This window comes from Prosopis cineraria, unplaced genomic scaffold (genome assembly GCF_029017545.1).
Source record: "Prosopis cineraria cultivar Desert tree isolate PC_DT_omini unplaced genomic scaffold, ASM2901754v1 PC14, whole genome shotgun sequence".
NCBI lineage: Eukaryota > Viridiplantae > Streptophyta > Magnoliopsida > Fabales > Fabaceae > Prosopis > Prosopis cineraria.
In genome coordinates, this window is record NW_026555345.1 from 389293 (window position 1) to 411194 (window position 21902).

The following is a 21902-nucleotide window of genomic DNA, read 5'->3' on the forward strand; positions in this document are numbered from 1 at the left end:
AAGTATTCAATATAAGCTCATTCAAGTTCAAATTTAACTCATATTTCTTTGGGTTTATTCAAATAGCTTAAATAAACTTGGAATGAAAAAATATGTTAAACTCTCAAGCTCAATTTTAAGATCTTTTAAGTTTATTTGAGCCGGCCTAAATTACTGCATCTGGATATGGCTAAGCCAAATATTCAGCTCTGATTTCTACCAGAACTAATATCAGCACATGAGCCTATATATGTTAGCATAAAAGCCCTAATGTTTATCCAAAAAAAAAATAAAAAATAGAACGTTGAAAGTGTTTCTATTTATACAATATCAATATAACAGCGGGAAGTCAAACGGCCAACTTGATTTCGCTTCAAAATCTAGCATCTGAAGAATACAGCCTTCTTCAACTGTCAATTCGCGCGCTTCATCAGCATTCCCCTTTAGAACTTGAAAGGAGGAAAAGGCAACTGCTTCAGACGTTCAAATACTCAACAGAGGTAAAAGAAAATCTTAAGGAACTTTTCCACTCACGCCTTAATTTTTTTCGCATAGATACTTGTACACAATAGCAAACAACTTGGAGCAAGCTTTCATGAGGAATAACTAGAAGCAATGAGCATAATTGTTGGTAAGAGGTGACAACACAAAGAAAACCCGAGGTAGAACACCATGAAAAGTATTATTATACGGGAGAGAAAGAAAACCTAGTTCTATTATGAATATGAGTTGGAAAAGATGCACAAATATGTGTGCCAAGAAGTTGACAAGATTAACAATATAAAGAAGGCAAGAGGGAAGAGTAGGGACCATCTTCTAAAGGTTGGAGAGATTAAAATGAGCAAGATGATTGTGAAGAACTTCAAGCTAATCAGTGGAAGTAAAAATGACAAAGGACGGCACAATAAGATGACCCCCAGTGACTCAGTTGATGCCAATCATGTGCTCTGTACCTGATCCTGTACAAGAATAGAATTATCAAATAACAGTGGAGCGATCAAGAGTTTGAATCACTTTTCTTAGGAAAACAAGATTAAAGGGACAACCAGAAAGGTAAAGGACGGTCTAACAGTTATGAAAAGAGGTCAAGCTTAACCAATACCTTTAACAAGTGTATTTAACCCCATTAGCAAGAGTAACAGTAGGAAGCGAAAAAGGAACATGTTTTGAGAAAAGCTGCGGGCTATATATGATTAGAGGCGCTAATACCATGTGAAGTGACAAAGAGACCAAGGAAAACCCTTTGTGGGAACTGTAACTAGTGAATTCTAATCTGAAATACAACATTGTACTTATAGGTCAGTAGAATAAAACACTAAACCAAGGTAGTCATTCAAATCCCTAATTACAGTCATCATCCAAAACACAATAAGCTAGCATTATAGTAAGGTCCTAGCCACGATGAATACATACATTCTGACGAAATCAATATAATGCATGTTAACGATCAATAACAGACACAAAAGCAATTATAGAATTGTCTACTGACCTTGGCAATTCATAAATCGTGTAGAAACCACCAAGGACCAGATTTTGATAGTAATCTGAAATGTAAAATATAATAACGTTAGAAAAAGACCAAGAAGTTCATTACATTTAGTAATCAAAGCTATTAGTAGCATATCTCATTCCACCCCATGGATAGGGCGATTTTGTTTGACCATCATGTATCACCTTACCTGACAAAACCAGCCACCGTACGAAGAGCCATAAGGAGAGTCAAGCCCAGCCATACACCATGAAGGCCAATAATTGAAGGTGCAAATAACAAAACTGCTGAGGACACTGCTCCCACTAACATCTACAGGCATATTGCTACGAAGATTAAATTCATCAAGCATTACACTAATAAAAAAATTGCAACCAACTCAAAAAAAAAAAAAAAATTGCAACCAACTTACCATGGAACAAGCTGCATACGGGAAATCAGAGACCCCATAATGAAGGCCATCAAAGATATATGCTAATGCATTAAAAGGTTGAGAAGCACTGACAAACTGACCACAATAACAAATGATCATGAAAAGTACTGTTTGAGTAACACACAGCGACTGGCAAAGAAAAGCTGAACTCATTAATAAGACGTATCAAACATACCAGCACCCCCATCCCAACGACATGCAAGACTTCAGCGTCGTTGGTAAAAAAGGTAGCTAAGGGTCTAAAAAATGCACCCAAAATGGCGCTCAAACAGAAACCTGCGAGCAGCCCAATCTGAAAAGGTAGGTACATAAGCTAAAGTAAATATTTAAAGACCCAATAAATTAAAGGTATTAAAGACCAAAGATCATCACAGTGGCTAAAAAATTTGAAAAAGACTTACCCGTAATGCAAAATGAGTAATTTCCTTCACAATCTTGTAGTCACGTCTAGATACAGAACTTGCAATAAGAGCCTATGTGCCACATAAGTAAATTAAGGCATATTTTCATAATTATGTGAGTAAAAGCCAAGTATAAATAACTAAAGAATTGTGAAGTGCAGTGTCATATATGCAAACTGAACCATTTTTCAAAAGAGGTTTTATGAAAGATGTCTTCTAAATGCTAGTATCAACTATGACAGCAGCAGTTCAACCGTATTTAGTTATAACTGCCTTTTGTTGACTGAGTTATTAAATTGGAAAATATCTTAGTGGTATAACAGCATTAAACAAATTCTAGAGATTATACCACAAGAGAAAGAAAACCTCCTCAACATTACATGATTTAGAACTCAATACCTGAACAGATGTAGCCAAAGCATCAGTAAGAAGGGAAACAGCCAACCACACTTGCATGCATATCTGATGTGCAGCCATAGCTACTGGACCTTGACGAGCAGCCATTGATGTTCCCAATGTGATGGTTAAAAGAACAGAAAGTGTTCTTCCAATAAGGAAGCCACCTGTGGTGGTTTATAAATCATAAAGAAATAACCACATCAGAAACTAACAGAGAGCTAAACTTAATTACTAACAAGATAGTAATATGATGTTTAACCATAATAAGTAGAGGAATAAGTCGTTAGTTGTTAGTAAGATAGAAACGTTAATTGTTTTAACCTAAGGGTCTGACTAGATTAATCCTCTATAAAGGGCTGTGATGTACTTAATTCTCTTTAAGCTTGTGAAAATCCCTCAAGTATTATCCAGGATCTCTTCTCTATCCCTCAATTCTTCTCTCTCTCTCTCTCTCCCCCTATTCTTCACTGTTTTCTCTTCACTATGCATCAATGGTATCAGAGCCATTGATGCTCGGATTGTATGCCAAAAACTCAATTACAGAAACAACAAAGAACCATGGCAGATCACAACGATGACCGTCTACAGGCCTTAAAGGATGCCTTTTCCAAGATGGAAAGTCTCCCAACTACTGCACAAGCCCTTACCAATCAAGTAGCCCAAATAATCAAAGACTGCAATGAATCCCCTGAGGGAGGCAATGCAAGCAATAATCGTCACAATGATTGACCCCGACCAGACGCAAACAACTACCAACCTCGTTCATGCTTCACCAAGACGAAATTCCCCGATTTCAAAGAGACAATATCTTGGGGTGGATCTTGAAATGTGAATTTTACTTCCAAATTGACAATACACCTGAGGATTGGAAGGTTACCTTATCCGACATCCATCTAGACGAAAAAGGTTTCCAATGGCATCAAGCTGTAGTCTTGGCAGATGAGGACACATGATGGACCAGGCTCGAGTATGTAGAAGCACTAAAGATGAGATTTAGGTCTCAATTTGAAGTGCCGATGGAAGATTTGAAGAACCTTCACCAAACGGGTTCTTTAGACAACTTTGATGACGAATTCAATGCAATTGCTTACAAGGTCAGGCTTTCTAAAGATTATCCGGTGTAGACATACATAGCAGGTCTCAACCTAGAGTTCATAGCACATGTTCGCATGTTTAAGCTAAGGACTTTGAGCGATGCACAGGCTATCACACAAACGCACAAGGTAAATCACCAAAAGGCAAGTCAGAACTCATGGCACTGATTCACGCAGTCATTAGTTCAATAGGCTAGATATGATGACACAGATGAAAGATAGCATCTTTGAGAAATATCCACATATACAGAGGGAGTCAACTAGGTGGGAGAGTGCGAGGACTCCATCTAGCAACTATGGGTCCATGCTTTTAAGGGTAAAAATGTCCAATCCTCAAATTTTAATTCTTTCGCACCAAAGAACAGTTCTTTCACCTCTGTTCCTTCGATTTCAAGTACTGGGTCTACACAAAGCCATGCCATAAGCTTTAAAACATTGAGTCTCAAGGAAGCGAAGGAATTGAGAGCCAATAATCTGTATTTTTACTGCCGTCAACCCTTCTTTAGAGACCATGTATGTGCCCAGGCACAAAAAATGCAATCGTAGCTTGTTGAATTAGAAGAAGGTGCAGAGGAAGGTAAAGATATGACACAGGTCAAGATTTTGAAGTCCCTAAAAGGTTTGAATGCATACTAGAATAGTCAGAATGAGAGTTGGGTGCTCCATTTCCATAACCCCTACTATCTCCATAACTTTCCTATCCATAAATTATAATAAGTGTTTGTAACTTCCATAAGCTCCCAATAAGTGCTGTTAAGTACTTTTAAATCTCGTAACCCCCATCCATTTAGAATTAAGTTCTTTTATAACCCCTCCATTAGCATTAATTTCTTATCTACTTGAGACTAGTATAAATAGCCTTCATTCCATTGTATCCGAAATTACGAAAGAATAATACAATTTTTTTATTAAAGTGAGAGTGTTCTCTCTTTTCCCCTTTGGCTCCTGAGCCAATTTGATATTAGAGCAGCATCCCAAGTTCGATGGGGAGTGACTAAGAGACAAGGAGATGAATTTGGCTTGGAAAAGTGAGGTTATAAAGGTCAGTTTGCTACTGCCACTGTTGAACACCCGCTTTTGGTCGATTTCAAGTGAAACACATGTTACCGTCGTGCTCAGGAGGTCCAAAAACCCATGACTGGAGATTATTCACACATGTCTGACAGATGTTGAAGACGATCGTGTTAGCAACTTGTCAGCCTGACATATCCAGTTAGTAACATATTAGCTTATCCAAAGAAAGTAAAGTTTCTTGGTGTTTGTGGAGTCTCTACGATTCAAAGTTGTTCATCAATCTCTATATTTCGATGATGATGCCGAATTTGACTCAAGGGCAAGTCATGTCCAACCTGGAGAGAATGAGATAGAATTAGATGCTCCATCTCCATAACCCCTACTATCTCCATAACCTTCCTATCCATAAATTATAATAAGTTTTTGTAACTTCCATAAGCTCCCAATAAGTACTGTTAAGTACTTTTAAATCCCGTAACCCCCCTCCATTTAGAATTAAGTTCTTTCATAACCTCTCCATTAGCATTAATTTCCTGTCTACTTGAGACTAGTATAAATAGCCTTCATTCCATTATATTCAGAATTACGAAAGACTAATACAATTTTTTTATTAAAGTGAGTGTTCTCTCTTTTCCCCTTTGGCTCCTAAGCCACAAAATGTCTTCAAATCTCCCTTCATGCAATTCAAGGAAGTGTTGGTCCTTTGGCTATAAGAATTCAAGGCTATGTTGGAAGGCGACAGATTCAGATTCTCATTGATAATGGGGCTTCACATGCCTGCATTGATTATGTCTTGGCTAAGATACTGGGTTGGAAGGAAAATTCTCATCCTAATACAAAAGTTGAAGTTGCAGGTGGTGGGAAATTGAAGGTTTTTGGGGTTTTAAAAGGAGTTAAGTGGGAATGCAAGGTGAAGAGTTTGAAGGAGATTTTCAAATTTTGGAAGTCAAAACCTATAATATGGTTATGGGTTTATTTTGGCTTAAAACCATTCATCAAGCTTAATGAGACTATGACAACTTGTCCATGACTTTCTAATATAATGGAAAAAAGTGTCGCTTGTAGCCTCAAGAACCACCAAGATGTAAGATTGTTGATTTAAGAAGAATGAAGGTGATTTAGAGGCTGGAGGACAGATGTTTGTGTTGCATTTATTGGAGAATGGTGATGAAGGGCTTCATTGCTTGAAAGTACAGGGGAATAATGGTTCTGCAGAAGCTGTTCAAGGATTATTATCTGAATTTTCAGATGTTTTTAAGGAACCTAAGTCTCTTCCCCCCTTGAGAGAGTCACAACCACCCTATTATTCTGCAAAAAGGGTCTGACCCAATCAATCTAAGACCTATAGATATCCAACAGCTCAAAAGAATACTCTTGAAGACATGATGAAGGAACTACTACAATCACAAGTCATTCAAGAAAGCAATTCACCATTTGCTTCACCAGTTGTGTTGGTGTAAAAGAAACATGGGTAGTGGTACATGTGCATCGATTATAGAGAACTTAACAATAGGATGGTTAAGAATAAATACCCTATTCCTGTTGTAGAAGAACTTCTGGATGAATTAAAGGATGCTAAATGGTTTACTAAGCTGGATCTACAGGCTGGTACCATCAGATCATAATGGAGCCCAAGGACATCTACAAAACAGCTTTTCGCACTCATTGGGCCACTATGAGTGGTTAGTGATGCCTTTTGGGTTCACTAATGCACCTGCAACTTTTCAGGGAGCCATGAACAGTATGTTCAGGGAGTATTTAAGGAAATTTGTCTTAGTTTTTTCGATGATATTCTAATCTATAGTCCCTGTGTAGAATCTCACACACAACATTTGCATTTAGTTCTGGAAATTCTGAGAAAAAATTGTTTTTTTTGTGAAGGAAAGCAAGTGTACCTTTGCTGCAACACAAGTGGAACACTTGGGACACATTATCAATGGAGGAATAGTCTCAACTGACCCAAAGAAGATCAAGGCAGTCATGGAATGACCAAAACCAACTATAAAGCAACTAAGGTCATTTTTGGGACTTGCAAGCTACTATAGGAGGTTTGTTAGGGGTTATGGTACCATAACTAGAACTCTCACTGATTTACTGAGGAAGAAGAACTTTCACTGATCAGAAATTGCCTCTGCCACCTTCAGAAAATTAAATGAAACTTTCATTGCAGCATCTGTCCTTGCTCTTCCAAACGTTTCTAAGGAGTTTGTGGTTGAAACAAACGCTTACAATTCTGAAATTGGGGCTGTTCTAATGCAAGAGGGTCCACTTATAGCCTTTTCCAGCAAGGCCTTAGCCCCTCATCACCTGAATCTTTCTATCTATGAGAAAGATTTACTTGGAGCGGTGCAAGCCGTGGAGCATTGGCACCAATATCTTCAAGGGAGGCACTTTATTTTCAAAACTGATCAGCAAAGTCTCAAATATTTGCCAGATCAGATATTAAAGAAAGCATTCCAAATGTTTTGGGTGACTAAGCTCATGGGTTATAATTATGAAATACATTACAAAAAGGGCAATGACAATAGTGCAGCTGATGCTCTTTCTAGGATGCCTAAAAATGAGGTTTGTCAAGTTTCTCTTCATACCTGTTCAGATTTCCTTTTTCTGGAAATTCAAAAGAGTTGGGATGATGACATGGAGTTAAGAGCTTTTAAGGCTCATTTGCAACAGCATGAAGGTGCAAAAGGAAAATACACATGGGATGGTGAGTTCTTGAGGAAAAATGGCAAGCCAGTTGTGGGAAATATTCCAAGTGTGAGGCATACAATCTTGTAATGGCTCCATGCTAGTCCACAAGGAGGACATTATGGTGTGCAAGCTACTCATCAAAGGGTCAAGAAACTGTTTTGGTTGCAGAAATTATTTGAGGATATTAAAGATTTTGTGAAGCATTGTGATACATGTGCTCGGTGTAAATCTAAATTAGTGGCTTATCCTGGATTACTACAGCCTCCAAGGTTTGAGAAAGTGTCACCATGGATTTTATTGAAGGATTACCTGAGTCATATGGCAAGGACATAATTTGGGTAATTATTGATCGTTTTAGCAAGTATGCACATTTTCTGCCACTATCTCACCCTTTTATAGCATCTACCTTAGCACAGCAATTCCTTGATCATATTTACACACTCCATGGAGCTCCAGCTGACATTAGTAGTGATAGAGACCCCCTCTTTATCAGTAATTTTTGAAAAGAATTTTTAAAGGTTTTGGGGGTTGAATAGAAGCTTACTTCCTCTTATCATCCATAAACGAATGGGCAAACAAAAGTGCTCAATCACTGCTTGGAAAATTACTTGAGGTGTATGTGCTAGGTAAAACCTATAGAGTGGCATAAATGGCTTTCCCCGGCAGAGTGGTGGTATAACACTTCTTACCACACTTCTACAAAAACTACTCCTTATGAATTGCTGTATGGGCAGGCTCCTCCTATACATATTCCCTATTTACCTAGAGATATGACTGTAGAAGTTGTTAATAGAACATTTGCAGCAAGAGAAGAAGCTCTAGGGATGGCAAAGTATCATCTCAATAGGGCTGTCAATAGAATGAAATAAAAGGCAGACCTACATAGGAGTAAGTGATAGAGAATTTGACGAAGGAAAGTGGGTGTTTGTAATGCTGCAACCTTATCGCCAACTTTCTGCAGCATCAAGGAGCTCTCAAAAATTAGCTCCAAGGTACTTTGGCCCCTATAGAATCTGTAAAAGAATAGGTCCAGTGGTGAACAAGTTGGAGTTACCTCCAGAATCTAGAGTACATCCAACTTTTCTCAAGCTCTACCCTGATCCATATGTGAAGCAACAGCATCCACCTGTGAATTGGCCTGAGCCTCCTCCAAATCTTATTCCAGAAAAGATTTTGAATAAAAGAATGGGAAGATGAAAGGGGAGAATTATTACTGTGGTTCTGGTGCAGTGGAAAGGTCTTGCTGATGAAGAAGCAAGCAGGGTTTCTTTATTCCAGCCACATAAGCAGTACCCTTCTTTTGTAATTTCTGACCCTTGAGGACAAGGGTTCTTTTTTTTTTTTTTTTGGGGGGGGGAATTGATGTGTAATCAAAATAAATAGAGGAATAAGTCGTTAGTTGTTTTAGCCTAAGGGTCTGACTAGATTAATCCTATATAAAGGGCTGTGATGTACTTAATTCTCTTATGCTTATGGAAATCCAGAATCTCTTCTCTATCCCTCAATTCTTCTCTGTACTCTTCTCTCTCCCCCTATTCTTCACCGTTCTTCTCTTCACTATACACATCATAATATAATGAAAAACAGAAAATATTGAGTCAATTTCATATTCTGACAAATTGTAACAAGAGCACAAATAACACTATACTGTATCAGAGGGCTGAAATTTATCAGCAAGAATAAATCCTTTGAAATACACTTGTTTAAAATAGTGCTATTTTCTTAAGACTAAGGCAACAAACAGAAAGACATAAAATTGCAAGGGGGTACTTGTTCTTGAAATTTGTTTTGAAAATGTTTCCCAACATCTCGTTTGGCTTCTTGCTTGCTATCTTCTCCCTTTATTATTTTTTTCATTGGAAGACAAGATTTGTTTTAGAGAACTAAACCCCTGCTCTCAGCTGAGGTTTCAAATATGTCTAACTAAACAACATGGCAACAGCCAAGTTAGGGGACAATAACTCACCAGACTTGATATAACCACCAAATTGTAGCACTCCCATCTTTGGAGGTAATAATACAGCTCGCTTATTCAGACACCAGATCATCAATAAAGTCACGATATATCTGAGATATCAAATTCCCAGCATAATTATGGTTAAAATAAGCCAAGAAATATAGTGCAAGAAAAAAATGTCATTGAAAAAGACCTACTGGGAGAGAACAGTAGAAATGGCTGCGCCAGTCACACCCAATTTAAAGTAATGAATAAGTAAGGGAAATAAAATGACAGCTGAAAGATTCCCAATGCCTGCATTTGGAAATATGTTAGCATGTGCACATATACAAAGAAATAATGCAAAAGCCTGATCGTTCTTCAAGACAAAGACAATGCAGAAAACATCTTCCACTGATAAAAGCAATATATGCTAGTGCTAAAAGCAACATATAGTACAACAGAGCAAATGTGCAATTCTTATTATTTCTATTTTATTCCTAAATCCCAAGAATAAGAAAACCTTTAGAAGGCTAATAAAAATGTGAGTTTTTTGAAGAAGATTAATATCGACACAGTATTCAAGCACATATAAGACATAAATTTGATAATTATGAAAGTCATTCACAGGTTGATTCAGCAAAGGGATGACTGTAAACCAAGTACTTGCCTAGGCATATAACGGGAGTCCTTGTGTCCTTAAAACCACGGAAAACGCCTTGAAGAGCCAAAGAAAGTACAACTGCTGGAGCACCAAGTGCTCTTAATGAGAGATACTGCCGTGCTGGAATGTGTATAGGATTTTTCTGTTGAAAAGAATATGCTAAAAATTTATTTTATCCAAAAAATTTATATATTTACAAAAGGTGTCCCCTGTTGAATTCAGATTTGTGCCCCTTGAAGATGCAATAGACAAATGACAAGACTTCTAACAAGAGTATATTCAAAACTAAAAGCCTGTTGCATATAATTCCAAGCCCATTATAGAAAATACAGCCCAGTATGACCAACAAAAATAAACAAGATAAACCCTCAATGGTAGAACAGTCTTGAGTAAAGATAAAATCATACTTTTGACACACCCATTAGATGTAGAAATGCTCCAGATCCCATAAACAAAGCTAAAGCCTCAAAAATTCCAATCCATAAAGCTAATAACAAAGCAGTGGACACGGAGGGTAGTTGCTTTCTTTGGGGAATTACAGCTAATGGTTTGCCATTCCCACTACTTTCAACACCAGCATTCCCTACACAGCAAATTAATGTCATCAGACGACCCTTTTTTGTTATAATTGAAAGACAACTAGAATAAAATTTGGCCCAAAAAAAAAAAACAACTACAAATAAAAAGAAACATAATCTATGAAACTTCTCAGCATAAATTCACCTGAAGGAGAATCTTGATCAGCATTTTTAGCTAAGTCCTCAGCCACAAAAGAAGTCGCAACACTAAGAAGAGGAATATTAAATAACTTTGATACGATGTTGAATATGGATATGGAAACACCAGCAGAAGCCAACTCCATAGTGCCTGATAATATTGAAAATTATGCAATTAAAGCTACACGAAAAAAACATACAATTGTTCAGATAGGAAGCATAAATTCTACCCAGTCGACCAATATATGCTGTCTCCATCAACTGTGCCAGAGGATCAATTGCCTGACCAGCAAGTGCAGGCAAAGACAGCATCAGGAGCTCACGTTTGACATCGGTGCAAGGTGGTTGGTTGATCGGAGTTGCTGGTAACTGACTGTCAATAAGTAGAGGCGAAAGTACAACTAGCATTAAAGTAACAACACTGAAAGGAAAATAAATGCTTGCACAAAATATGTATGTATATATATATTCCAGAATGAAAGCAAGCACCCAATCAACCATTTTGTATTTTACAATTGACACGATATCACAAGGGACTTTCGGAAAAAGCATAAAAAATGGCATTTCACATGCAGGGGAGAGTCGTTGTGGAGGACTTCCTTTGCTCCTCACAAAATATCACAAGCGTAGAGCAAATTGACATAAAATAACAGTATTCCCTAAACAGAGAGTATATGTCCAGTAAAGCAGAACAGACTGACAAGTTAGCTCTTACACAGTCCCTTCATCAGAATTTGTCAGAAGATGCCCCTGTTCTGAAGCCAAGGAGCCGTCAACATCAGCAGAAACCAGACCAAAATCAGAATTCAATTGATTGCCAACCACTGGAAAACGGGGTCTCCTACGATGGGTTATCAATGGGGAGCACAACGATGTATTGTTTGCGGAGAGTCGGTGACCTCCCACCACGCCTTCAATGTTCAGTAAAGGCCTCCCATCGCTTACCGCAACAAAATCACAACCTTCACCCCTCCGAAAGGAAGAATATGTACTTGTCGACTTATTTAAAGCGTTGCAAGTGCGGGTCCTCTTAGATAACCCATTAGAGACAAAACCAGTGCAGAAATGGGTAGACTCCATGGCCTGCAGATGTAGTTATTCTTCAAAAGCTCCAGGCAACAAAAGAAGAAAATCAATATACCAAATTGAGTTCCAAATTCAAAACACGTTATGAAAAATACTGACACTGATATCGGGAATGGAAAATAGTAATTATGCTAATGCAGAAATGGGACAGAGAAGAAGGACAATTATCTCAAAAAGATTCATCCAAAAAATATAAAAAGCGAAACATAGAAAAAGCGGAGAGGCGATGTTCAGATATACGAAAAGGGAGAAAGAAGATAATAAAAATTGAAATGAAACCTGTAAAGCTTTGAAGCTTATATTAAAAAACTACAGCGAGACGAAAAGAGGGAAAGGCGTTCGCGAACATAGGAAGTACATTGAAGCGAATTGAACTTGACAGAATTGTCGCCGGAGGCAGAGACGGAAACTTCCAGTCCGAAGTCGAGGTGGCTGATTCGGCAACCGCCGAACCTGAATCCGCCAAGTAAGATAAGAAGGTGGCATCCCTTGTGGGCTTTCTCTTGTTGGATTGAAAATTATTCGCAGTCACCATCATTTTAAACATCAAATAACATGGGCCCCTTGGTATCATCATTTTTGTTGATCCAATTTGTATTTTGTATCTGAACAAGTTGATGGTGATTTTCGTAGATAGGACTCGAAGGTCCTACTTTTGTTGGCCGCAAGGAAAACAAGAAGAAATGTGAGACCTTTTTTAAATCACCCGCGCTTTGGTTTATACTTTATATACAAACAATTATATCAGCGTCCAGCGTTTATCATCTCTAATACATTAAGATGCATCTTCTTCTTTTACGTTGGACGTGTCTAGTCCTTACAAAGGTATCATCACTCCTAAAGTACATCTTTCATGGAGTGAAGTTATTGATAATTAAAAATTGCTAATAAACACAATAAAGCTAAATTAATTTCTCAGCAATCATTTGATTCAATATATAATATTCACTCCATTTAAAAATATAAAATATTTTTTAAGAAATTAGATGTTCAAAAATATAAAATATTTTTAATTTTTTAAGGTGTAAGCATTACCTTTTTAAAAAAAAAATAATCCTATTGATAATAATTTTATATTTATTGTGAGGTGTTTGATAAAGATAAATATAAAAAAATAAGATTAGTTAAAAAGTAAATAACTACTTTATTTGAGTGAAATTTAATTAAAAAATATCTAACATTTTAAAAGAAAGTAATTAATATATTATATAACAGTAAACTGCATTTCTCACCTGCCACGTTTTCTTTAAACACCATATGATACACACAAGTCACCTAATTATTTGAAAAGTCCAAAGAACTTGATCTTTAGAGTATTTTGAGAGAAATATCTGAACATGCCTCAACAGTAACTCTTGCGTTTAATACTTCCAATCTCCCTCTAAAGAGAGAAGGGGAGAAAACAAGTGAAATGGCATAGGATCTCTTGTAGAGACAAGGAAGAAAAGAAAAACGCGAGTGTTCAAAAGCCAATCCCGGCAAATGAGCAGTTCAAATCGCTATTTTATTTCAGAATCCTGGGAATAAGATCTTCAGAATGCTGATAAGCAGATTAATAACATGAGGTAATCAGGATCATACGAAAGATGAACTTTAACAACTACGTCACAGGTTGATATTAGAGCTTAGAAGAGTAATAAACTCTGAACCAAACACAGGCCTCCACAAGAGCAGCAATTATGATATCCCTTAAGAGGCAAAATCTCTTCCCTCTTTTAGATTCTTCCGACCAGAGTTAAAACAACCAAAAACGCCCTCAAGAGCCAAAGAAAGTACAAATGTGCTCTTAATGCACTTTATGAGGACACAAAAGACGACTGATAACACTTCACACAACACAAGAACATATCACACACAGCTCAAAGTCTCCCCGACAAAAATCCTGCCCAATCAATACAAAATATGCAGCACAAATAAACAAGGTAAAGTGGAAAGCTATCAATTGTAGAACAGCCTGATTTAAAGTGAAAACAGACACACATTACACGCAAGAACATTCCAGATCCGGAAAACAAGCTAAAAGCCGTTGCAACAAACGAGTTGCATCAATGTGAAATTGAAACACAACGGTTCTTTTATTACTTCTGCTACAATCAAACACAAATGATTACATGCTCCATCAAAATTCAGAATTCATAAAGAAACAGGATGGACGGGTAATGGATTATTGGATTAGCCCATCAGAACTACGGACACGTGGCATTTGAATTCACTAGAAAAGATAGACAGAAAAGAAAATAAAGAGGCATCAAAAGATGATTCCAACCCCATCCTTGCAAGCTGTTTCTCGACGCTCCTGATCCTGTTGGTGCTGTTTGACAACCATTGGAAACACACAGGCATATTATTAGCCGGTGGTAAGTGGCAAGAGGTTAAGAAGAATTGGTAATAGGAGTGGCACTAACCAGAACAAGTGGACTCGTTGGAAAGAGCAGTGGAAATAGTCTGGTTGTTATAACCAGCGTAAGCACAGATGGTGCGAGTGCAGGAAGCTGCAGAAGTGACGTTGCCAATGGTTGAATTGCCGCATAGCATAGACGGGCATGTATCCCATTTATATGGCTTAACTTGGGATGGCTCGCATTGTAATCTAACCGCACAAACCATCTATTATTAATCAAAACAGCAAAAACAGAAAAGGGCGTTACAGTTGAGAGAAGACACTGACGTGGCGTTATCGGCGGCGTTGTTACAGCTGCACTTGACGCAACCATTGGCAGTGTAGGTGTCCATGCCTTTTGCAACGAGCAGAGGATAGTCCAAGGAGTCATTTTTCACCGTCGAGGAGGAACAAGCTGCATCACAACAACACACGCTCAATCACTCACTACATCATGCATACCCCCCGTCACCACCATGATAGCCCAATAAGTTTAACCTTTTTTTTTTTTTTCCCAATCGCTCATAGCTATCCCCTTCCGCATAACCATTTTATTTCTTCCATTGGTAGTGAGGGAGGTACGTGGATGGCAGAAATTTTACTCCCACCTCGACTTTGTGGAGGTGAAGTTCAATTATGGCAGGCAACTTGAGTGAATGAGAAGCGAACAGAAGTAAACAAAACAAACCACAACACCCAAAGGTTTATGGGCTGTGCCAATTCAACATGATTTAAGAAGTGAAATTCCATGACAGTATGCAAGATGATTGTGCTCGTGAAAGAACAAAATCGAAGAATGGGGAAACCTTTGAGAGGAACATCGATTATTTGACCGGCTTGAAGGGACTTGGGATCAGAAATGTTGTTGAGATCGAGAAGGGCGTCCTGGGTGGTGCCGTACTGTAAAGCAATCTGCTGAAAGGAGCTGCCGCGAGCCACGAGATGTCCATAGTGGACGGCATCCGTGGCGTCCACCTGATCGCAGCTGCAGGGGAGAGGGATCCACACCTTCTGGCCGGGCTGAATTAGCGTAGCGTCGGGTATGTTGTTGAGCGCTTGGAGCTGCTGGTAAGTGACCAAACCCGAGAACACCCCCATGGCTATGTGGGAAAGCGTGTCATCTTTCCGGATGGTATAGAGAGGCGTCTTGTTGGACAAGCCGGTGCCGTTGGCGCACCGGCACTGAAAGGGAATTTTAATAATTTGACCCTTGCCGACGGTGCGGTTGCCTCGGGTGGTCGAGGGGAAGGCGTTAGCGCCCACTATGTCCAGAACGTGCTTCAAGTTGAAGAGCTTTTGAATGTGGCCTAAAGTGGTTTCATTTGGGGACGAGTAATCCACAAGGGAACGACATGTTTTGCCTTCCGAGCTGCATTTGAATCTCGCCTGTGGCTGAGCCTCCACCACCCATGATGCGGCGGCGGCACCGAATATGATTACCAGGAACAGCCGAGGAAGGCCGCCCATTTCTCCCTCGACCAATGGGATCTAAGCTAGGAAACAAGAAGGAGGCTTTTATGGCGGACAGACTTGGAAAGGAGCTTTTTCGGTCAAGGGGAGAGGGTAATGGGGTTTTCAATTTAGAAAATTCGAGAAGGATTATCGGACATGAGCGCGTCCAACAGGCACCAATTCCGGGTAATTTATTAATTCTTGATTAAGACGTAAGTTCAAGCTTATTTATTTGACCAGCACTTGAGTTCGAAGCTTCAAATCTGGTGAAAAGGAGCCGATCTGACAGAGAGAAGCCACTGCAGTCTCGTGGGCTTCAAATGGACAGTTATTATTCATTTAATCATCATGGTAAAGAAAAGAATAAAATAAAAGGGGAATTTTTTTTTTTTTTGGGGGGGGGAAGGAAGGAGACCTACAATCAGAACTCAAGAATAAAATTTTTTTTTGGGGGGGGGGGGGGAGGAAGGAGACCTACAATCAGAACTCAAGAATAGAACTGGCCAGGAAACCACCCAGACCCAGGAGTCGGAGGGTTCGTCTGTTTTTCCAACTTCTAATATTTAGAAAGGGCTTTCATTGAATATTAAAAAATCAAAGCTGTTTGGTACTTTAATTTTTTTTTTTTTACAAAGCACATTTTAAAAATTTATTTGAAAAACTCTTGAAAATTCATTTCCTCAACTATAATAAAAAAAAATTTTGTATTTAAAATAGTCAATTGAAACTTACAATATTTTAAAGAATTAAAGTTTAATTTTATCTTTATATTTATTCTTTAGAAATGTTAAACACCCCATATTTTTAAGTGAGGTAATTTTTTTTTTGAAATATTTTTTTGATGCCCTTCTACTGAGAGACCGTTAACTTTTGCTGCTTTCTACTAATGTGACATGTGAGTGGAGCCTACACTGATAGAGGCTAAGGATAGATTCAAACAAAGAGGAAAAATTTATTAAATTAATTAGAGCAAGAATCACACTCTAATAAACTCAATAGCCAAATAGGAGAATCTTCAAAGAAAAGTAGTCTTTATTTCTCATTCATATCCTGTTGTTACAGAAGCTAGGATATTTATAATTAGAAATTATAATTAAATGAATCCAATAATGCAAAATAATTGCCTAAAAATTAGAAAATAACTGAATGGTATGTTGGTACCTCACTAACAAAGCTGAGGTCCTATTAGTCAGCAACTAACAGCAAAAACGAAACAGCAAATAATCAAATAATTAATTTAAATCATATAAGTCTCTCATAATCTACATAACATCATTAGTTTTTGTTATCTTCCTGCTCTTTTTTCCTTGATAAGTTATTAATGGCCTATTATGCTGACTTGGACTCTTATCATTACTTCTCCCTGAAAAAACAACTTGTCCTCAAGGCAAAAATGGGGAAAGTGTTGTGCAAATAAATCATAATCTTTCCAACTTAATTCTTTCTCAGGTCTAGACTCCCATTTGATTAACAGCTCTAAGGGGGTCCTTTCCAATGATGAGAGAGAATAGTCTCAAGTTCTAAAATTAGCTTAAAATTAAAGGACAATGGTAAATCTATTGGAGGATCAAGAGGGGGCATCCCATGAGCTGGTCGCAATAATAAGACATGAAAGACCAGATGAATTTTAGCTGTTGAGAGTAGTTACAACTTATAGGCCATTGATCTAATAAATGACGGTGTAAGGTCTGAAAAATTGAGGTGAGAGCTTGTCATACTTCTTATGGGATATCGAACACTACTTAAAAGGCTATATCCTTAAGAAAAAAAAACATCCCCTTCCTCAAAAGAAAGCGCTTGTCGATTGTGGTCTATATATATCTTTATTCGATTTTTAGCTTTTTAAAAATTATCCTTGAAAAGCTACAGCATATGTTCTTTAGTTTTCAATTGATCAACAAGCTCGGCAATGTAAGTTTCACCCTTATGAAAGGATAAAGTGGAGGCAGGTCTCTATCAAATACCGCTTTGAAAGGGATAGTATTGGCAAAAATATGTACACATTTGCTCAACACTAGCTTTACAAAATAATAGAAGATCATCTGCAAACATCAGATAAGAAATTTACACCTCATTTCTCCTAACTTTCAATAACATCCATTCATTTTGATTAATGGAATCAAATATTAAATGTGACAACTTTTCCATCTCAAGTACAAACAAATATGGAGATAAAGAATCTCCCTGCTAGCCCCCTTCAAAAGCATAAATTCCTCTCTTCTAACAACATTCCACAACACAAACATCGACATTGTATTAGTACATGCTTTTATTATTTTTATGATATTCGTGGAAATATTAATTTCAATCAACACTTTAATAAGAAAAAGCCAATTCATCTTATCATAAGTCTTTTTCTAAATCTATTTTGATGGCCATAAAAATCTTTACACTACTCATTCTATTCATCACATGAACTATTTCTTTAGCAATCACAATGTTATCCTAGATATTCCTCCCTGGCACAAAACTTGCTTGAAAAGGAGAAACAACCTTATCCATAACAACTGTCAATTTTTTTATCACAATATTAGTAATGGCCTTGTAAAGAACATTACAAAGTGAAATAGGTTGAAACTAAGCAACTACCTCTAGATTTTCAACCTTTGGAATCATAATAATCAATGTCTTACTAATTTATGCAATCTTTATAGGATTCTTCCACATTTCCATGACTATTTTTTCCACATTTGGCCCTACAATTTCCTAATTATGCAGATAAAAGATAGTTAGGAAACTATCTTCTCCTGGTGCCCTAAAACCACCATATCAAAGAAATCTCTTCGAATCTTATCTCTAGCCAATGACCTTCCTATTCTTCTTAATTCATCATCAAATACACCACCCCATCCTTGTCTAGTGACATGCCAAGTTTTAAACCAAATCTCCTCAAAATACATATTCTCATAGAAATCTTGAACTAATTTTTCCACCTCTTCTACCTCATTAACCCAAAGACCATCACTGTTTTTCAACATACTCAACTTATTTCTCCTTCTTCTCACCATTATCTTCATATGGTAATATCTAGTATTCCTATCCTTTTATTCAATCCACTTACCCCTTGATTTTTTATACCAGATTACCTCCTCTTGAGCCAAAACCTCATTCAATTCTTGCTGCACCTCCTTCTCCAAATTTAACAACCTTACCTCCTCCCTCCTTTCCATTTGAATTTGTATCTCATATAATTTCTTCTTTAATCCTTTGATATGCACATCAATTCTTCCAAAAACCTTCTTATTCAAAACCTTCGAATCACCTTGTAACACATTTAATGTAATAAGAGTCTAAAAAAAAACTCCTCTAATTTAAACTAAGAAAGTTCTTAAAATTCTTATGAAGCAACCAAGTTCCCTCAAAATGAAAAGGCTGTACCTACTTACTTCTCTATTTTAGTTTTGTGTTGATGAACAGATGATGATGATTAGAACCTAACCTCATCAACACTTTGATCTCAATATCACAAAAATTTTCCTACCATAAATCATTACACAATCTCCTATTTAATCTTTTAAACAAATGATCTATACCCTACCATTTTGGACCAACCCAGGTGAAAAAATTCCCTTTACGTACATATCAATCAACCCATTATCATTAATTCATTTTAAAACGATCATATCTAGCCATATTAACTTGTACGTCCTCTCTATATTCAATTGGTGATGCAATATCATTAAAATCACTCACTAATAGCTACTTTTTCCTCATATTTCCAACAATATTTCCAATTACTTCCCACATATCACCCCTTTTATGCTCATGTTGATTAATATACATAGTTCTAAACATCCAATCATCATTAACTTTATAGTGTATAAACTACTTATGAATCATAACCTCCGCCACTTTAATACTATTATCCTTCAAATTCCACCAGCAAAACCATTAGCCTCTTATAACAAGGCAACTTGGAAACCCAAATCCTAAATATTCTTCTAACAGTCACCCTACTGACCCAGGGCTCCAACAACACAACTAAATCTAGTCTATTTTTTTTTACACAAACTCTTAAACGACCTAGCAAAACACTTTTTAGCCGCCCCTCTACAATTTCATACAAGGACTTTCATCACAACTCAAACACAGTAGTAATTAGCAAACTAAAATTTGCCACCATTAACCATGTCTTCATGACACATCATTTCACTATCATCCCCACTCAGCTCAATATCCTCATCAACATCATCCTCCTTCTTATCCTTCACCATATCACTATTCAAACTTCCCTCATCTTTTTCCTCATATGTCATCATATCAACCCCTGAATATAATTAAAATCTTTCAGGAGCTTCCACAAAATTTTTTTATAGTAGGTTTATTCATTAACATATTATCCTCAACCATCTCATTTATCTTTAACACAGGACATCTCACCCTTGGTACCACAACTGGGTTAACAACTTTCATTGGCTCCTTTCCAACCCTTCAATTAATTCTCACACTACTATCCTCAAATTAAATACCATTTAAGACATCCTTCAGAGGTTTCCTTGAAAGTTTTACCATACCCATATCCTTATTTCTAAGGTTTGCAAATTTGTTTCCAACTATTAAAATTTCCCTTTCCAACTTGCTCTTCCACGATCATTTAGGTCGCTGAACAACCTTCCTCGACCTTTCTTCCTCAACCATCTTCAAATCATTCCTCTAGTTTACCTCCACATTATCCACTCTCTCATATTCCCCCATAGTCACTTTCTCTGCTTTAGTCTTCTTCAACTCCTCACAATCCACCCAAACATGACCACACTTGCTACAATATAAGCAAAGAAAACTCATACATTCATACTCAATTGATTTAACCACCCCTTCGATACTATATTCAGGTAATAAAGGTTTAGTTAAATCCAATTCCACACATAATCTAGCAAACTTCCCTCTCCTCCTTAAAGCCATATGAACATTTAATGAGTAACAGGAAGACTAAAAAGCCTTACCCAAGCAACAACTTGATCAATCACTTCTTTCTTTGGATCAAAATCAAGCCTCCATTGCATAACACTTAAATAGTTGTCAAGCACTATCCATGGACCACCGGTAAGAGCTAGATCATAATCCTCTTATCTTTAAAACTTCATAAGGTAAAAATCATTTATCAAGTCAGTCACCCTAATCTACCCATTATATGCCCAAGTCTGCCTCAAAATTTGAATCAGTAGAGCCAAATGAACCTCCTACCCAATCAACTTTACCACCACCATTCTCTTAAAAGGCTTCAATAATATTTCATTTTCTACATCGTCTAACACAAAATTTGGGCACAAAGGATTACTAACAACAACAACAACAAGCCTTTATCCCACTAGGTGGGGTCGGCTACATAGATTGCAAGACGCCATTGTGCTCTATCATTTATCAAGCTTTTAGGAATATTATTAATTAAGAGATCGCGTTCAACAACTTCCAAGAGTATTTTCTTAGGCCTTCCTCTACCTCTCTTAATCGGACTTAAAGTTATATATTTCACTCTTCTCACTGGTGCCTCCCTTGGTCTTCTTTGTACATGCCCAAACCATCTCAACCGATTTTCTACCATTTTTTCCTCAATAGGTGCCACCCTCACTTTTTCGCGTACGTGCTCATTTCAAATTTTATCTTTACGTGTATGTCCGCACATCCATCGTAACATTCTCATCTCTGCTACTCCAACTTTATGCTCTTGCTGTCCCGTTAGAGCCCAGCATTCACTACTATATAACATTATCGGTCTGATAGCAGTGCGATAAAACTTTTCTTTAAGTTTATTAGGCACCTTACGGTCACAAATAACTCCTTTAGCTTTTCTCCAATTAAACCACCCAGCTTGAATTCTATGTGAAATATCTCCACTGATTTTGCCATCATTTTGAATAATGGCTCTCAAATATCTAAACTTTTCCACTTGAGGTATAATTTGATCTCTCAATTTCACTTTCAAATTATTGTCGAATATTCCTTTATCAAATTTACAATATAAATATTCCGTCTTACTTCTACTCAGATGAAAATCTTTCGACTCCAATGTCCTCCTCCATAACTCAAGTTTACAATTAACCTCTTCTCTTGTCTCTACTATAAGAACTATATCATCCACGAAGAGCATACATTTCGGGATTTCCTCTTGAATATGTTCCGTCAAAACATTTAAAATCAAGTTGAACAAATAAGGGCTCAGAGATGATC

General features: G+C 37.3%; 2 protein-coding genes across 7 annotated transcripts; both read right to left on the minus strand.

Moving 5' to 3' along the window:
• Positions 1 to 109: 109 nt before the first annotated feature.
• LOC129293024 (protein DETOXIFICATION 45, chloroplastic) lies at positions 110 to 12570 on the minus strand. 6 transcript variants are annotated; one of them, XR_008589090.1, is made up of 17 exons: positions 12261 to 12567; positions 11532 to 11899; positions 11047 to 11189; positions 10824 to 10967; positions 10508 to 10683; positions 10107 to 10242; positions 9655 to 9751; positions 9467 to 9567; positions 2702 to 2865; positions 2303 to 2374; positions 2077 to 2193; positions 1881 to 1976; positions 1659 to 1780; positions 1469 to 1523; positions 790 to 938; positions 514 to 585; positions 110 to 428 (listed from the first exon to the last, which is right to left on the minus strand). XR_008589090.1 is itself a non-coding variant. In XM_054930821.1 (15 exons), the coding sequence occupies exons 1-14, from the start codon at positions 12477 to 12479 to the stop codon at positions 1478 to 1480; spliced, it is 2001 nt and encodes a 666-aa protein (XP_054786796.1). In that variant the 5' UTR covers positions 12480 to 12567; the 3' UTR covers positions 549 to 938; positions 1469 to 1477. The 6 variants fall into 6 exon arrangements, 2 of the variants coding, with proteins under 2 accessions (XP_054786796.1, XP_054786797.1); XR_008589091.1 differs by lacking the exon at positions 514 to 585; XR_008589089.1 differs by having other exon boundaries at positions 110 to 585.
• A 1383-nt stretch (positions 12571 to 13953) lies between these two features.
• On the minus strand, positions 13954 to 16022 carry LOC129293244 (lysM domain-containing GPI-anchored protein 2). Its single transcript, XM_054931095.1, has 4 exons — positions 15089 to 16022; positions 14571 to 14697; positions 14308 to 14492; positions 13954 to 14213 (listed from the first exon to the last, which is right to left on the minus strand). The coding sequence occupies exons 1-4, from the start codon at positions 15747 to 15749 to the stop codon at positions 14089 to 14091; spliced, it is 1098 nt and encodes a 365-aa protein (XP_054787070.1). The 5' UTR covers positions 15750 to 16022; the 3' UTR covers positions 13954 to 14088.
• Between the last annotated feature and the right edge of the window lie 5880 nt (positions 16023 to 21902).

Excerpts from the sequence above, each read along its gene's own strand:
- LOC129293024 (XM_054930821.1), bottom strand. The coding sequence starts at position 12,479 with ATGATGATACCAAGGGGCCCATGTTATTTGATGTTTAAAATGATGGTG. Across the intron at positions 10,243-10,507 it reads ATCTAATGGGTGTGTCAAAA|AAAAATCCTATACACATTCC; the intron begins GTATGATTTTAT and ends TCTTTTCAACAG. Across the intron at positions 2,194-2,302 it reads TTACTCATTTTGCATTACGG|ATTGGGCTGCTCGCAGGTTT; the intron begins GTAAGTCTTTTT and ends CTACCTTTTCAG.
- LOC129293244 (XM_054931095.1), bottom strand. The coding sequence starts at position 15,749 with ATGGGCGGCCTTCCTCGGCTGTTCCTGGTAATCATATTCGGTGCCGCC. Across the intron at positions 14,698-15,088 it reads AATCGATGTTCCTCTCAAAG|CTTGTTCCTCCTCGACGGTG; the intron begins GTTTCCCCATTC and ends GTTGTGATGCAG. Across the intron at positions 14,493-14,570 it reads AACGCCGCCGATAACGCCAC|ATTACAATGCGAGCCATCCC; the intron begins GTCAGTGTCTTC and ends TTGTGCGGTTAG.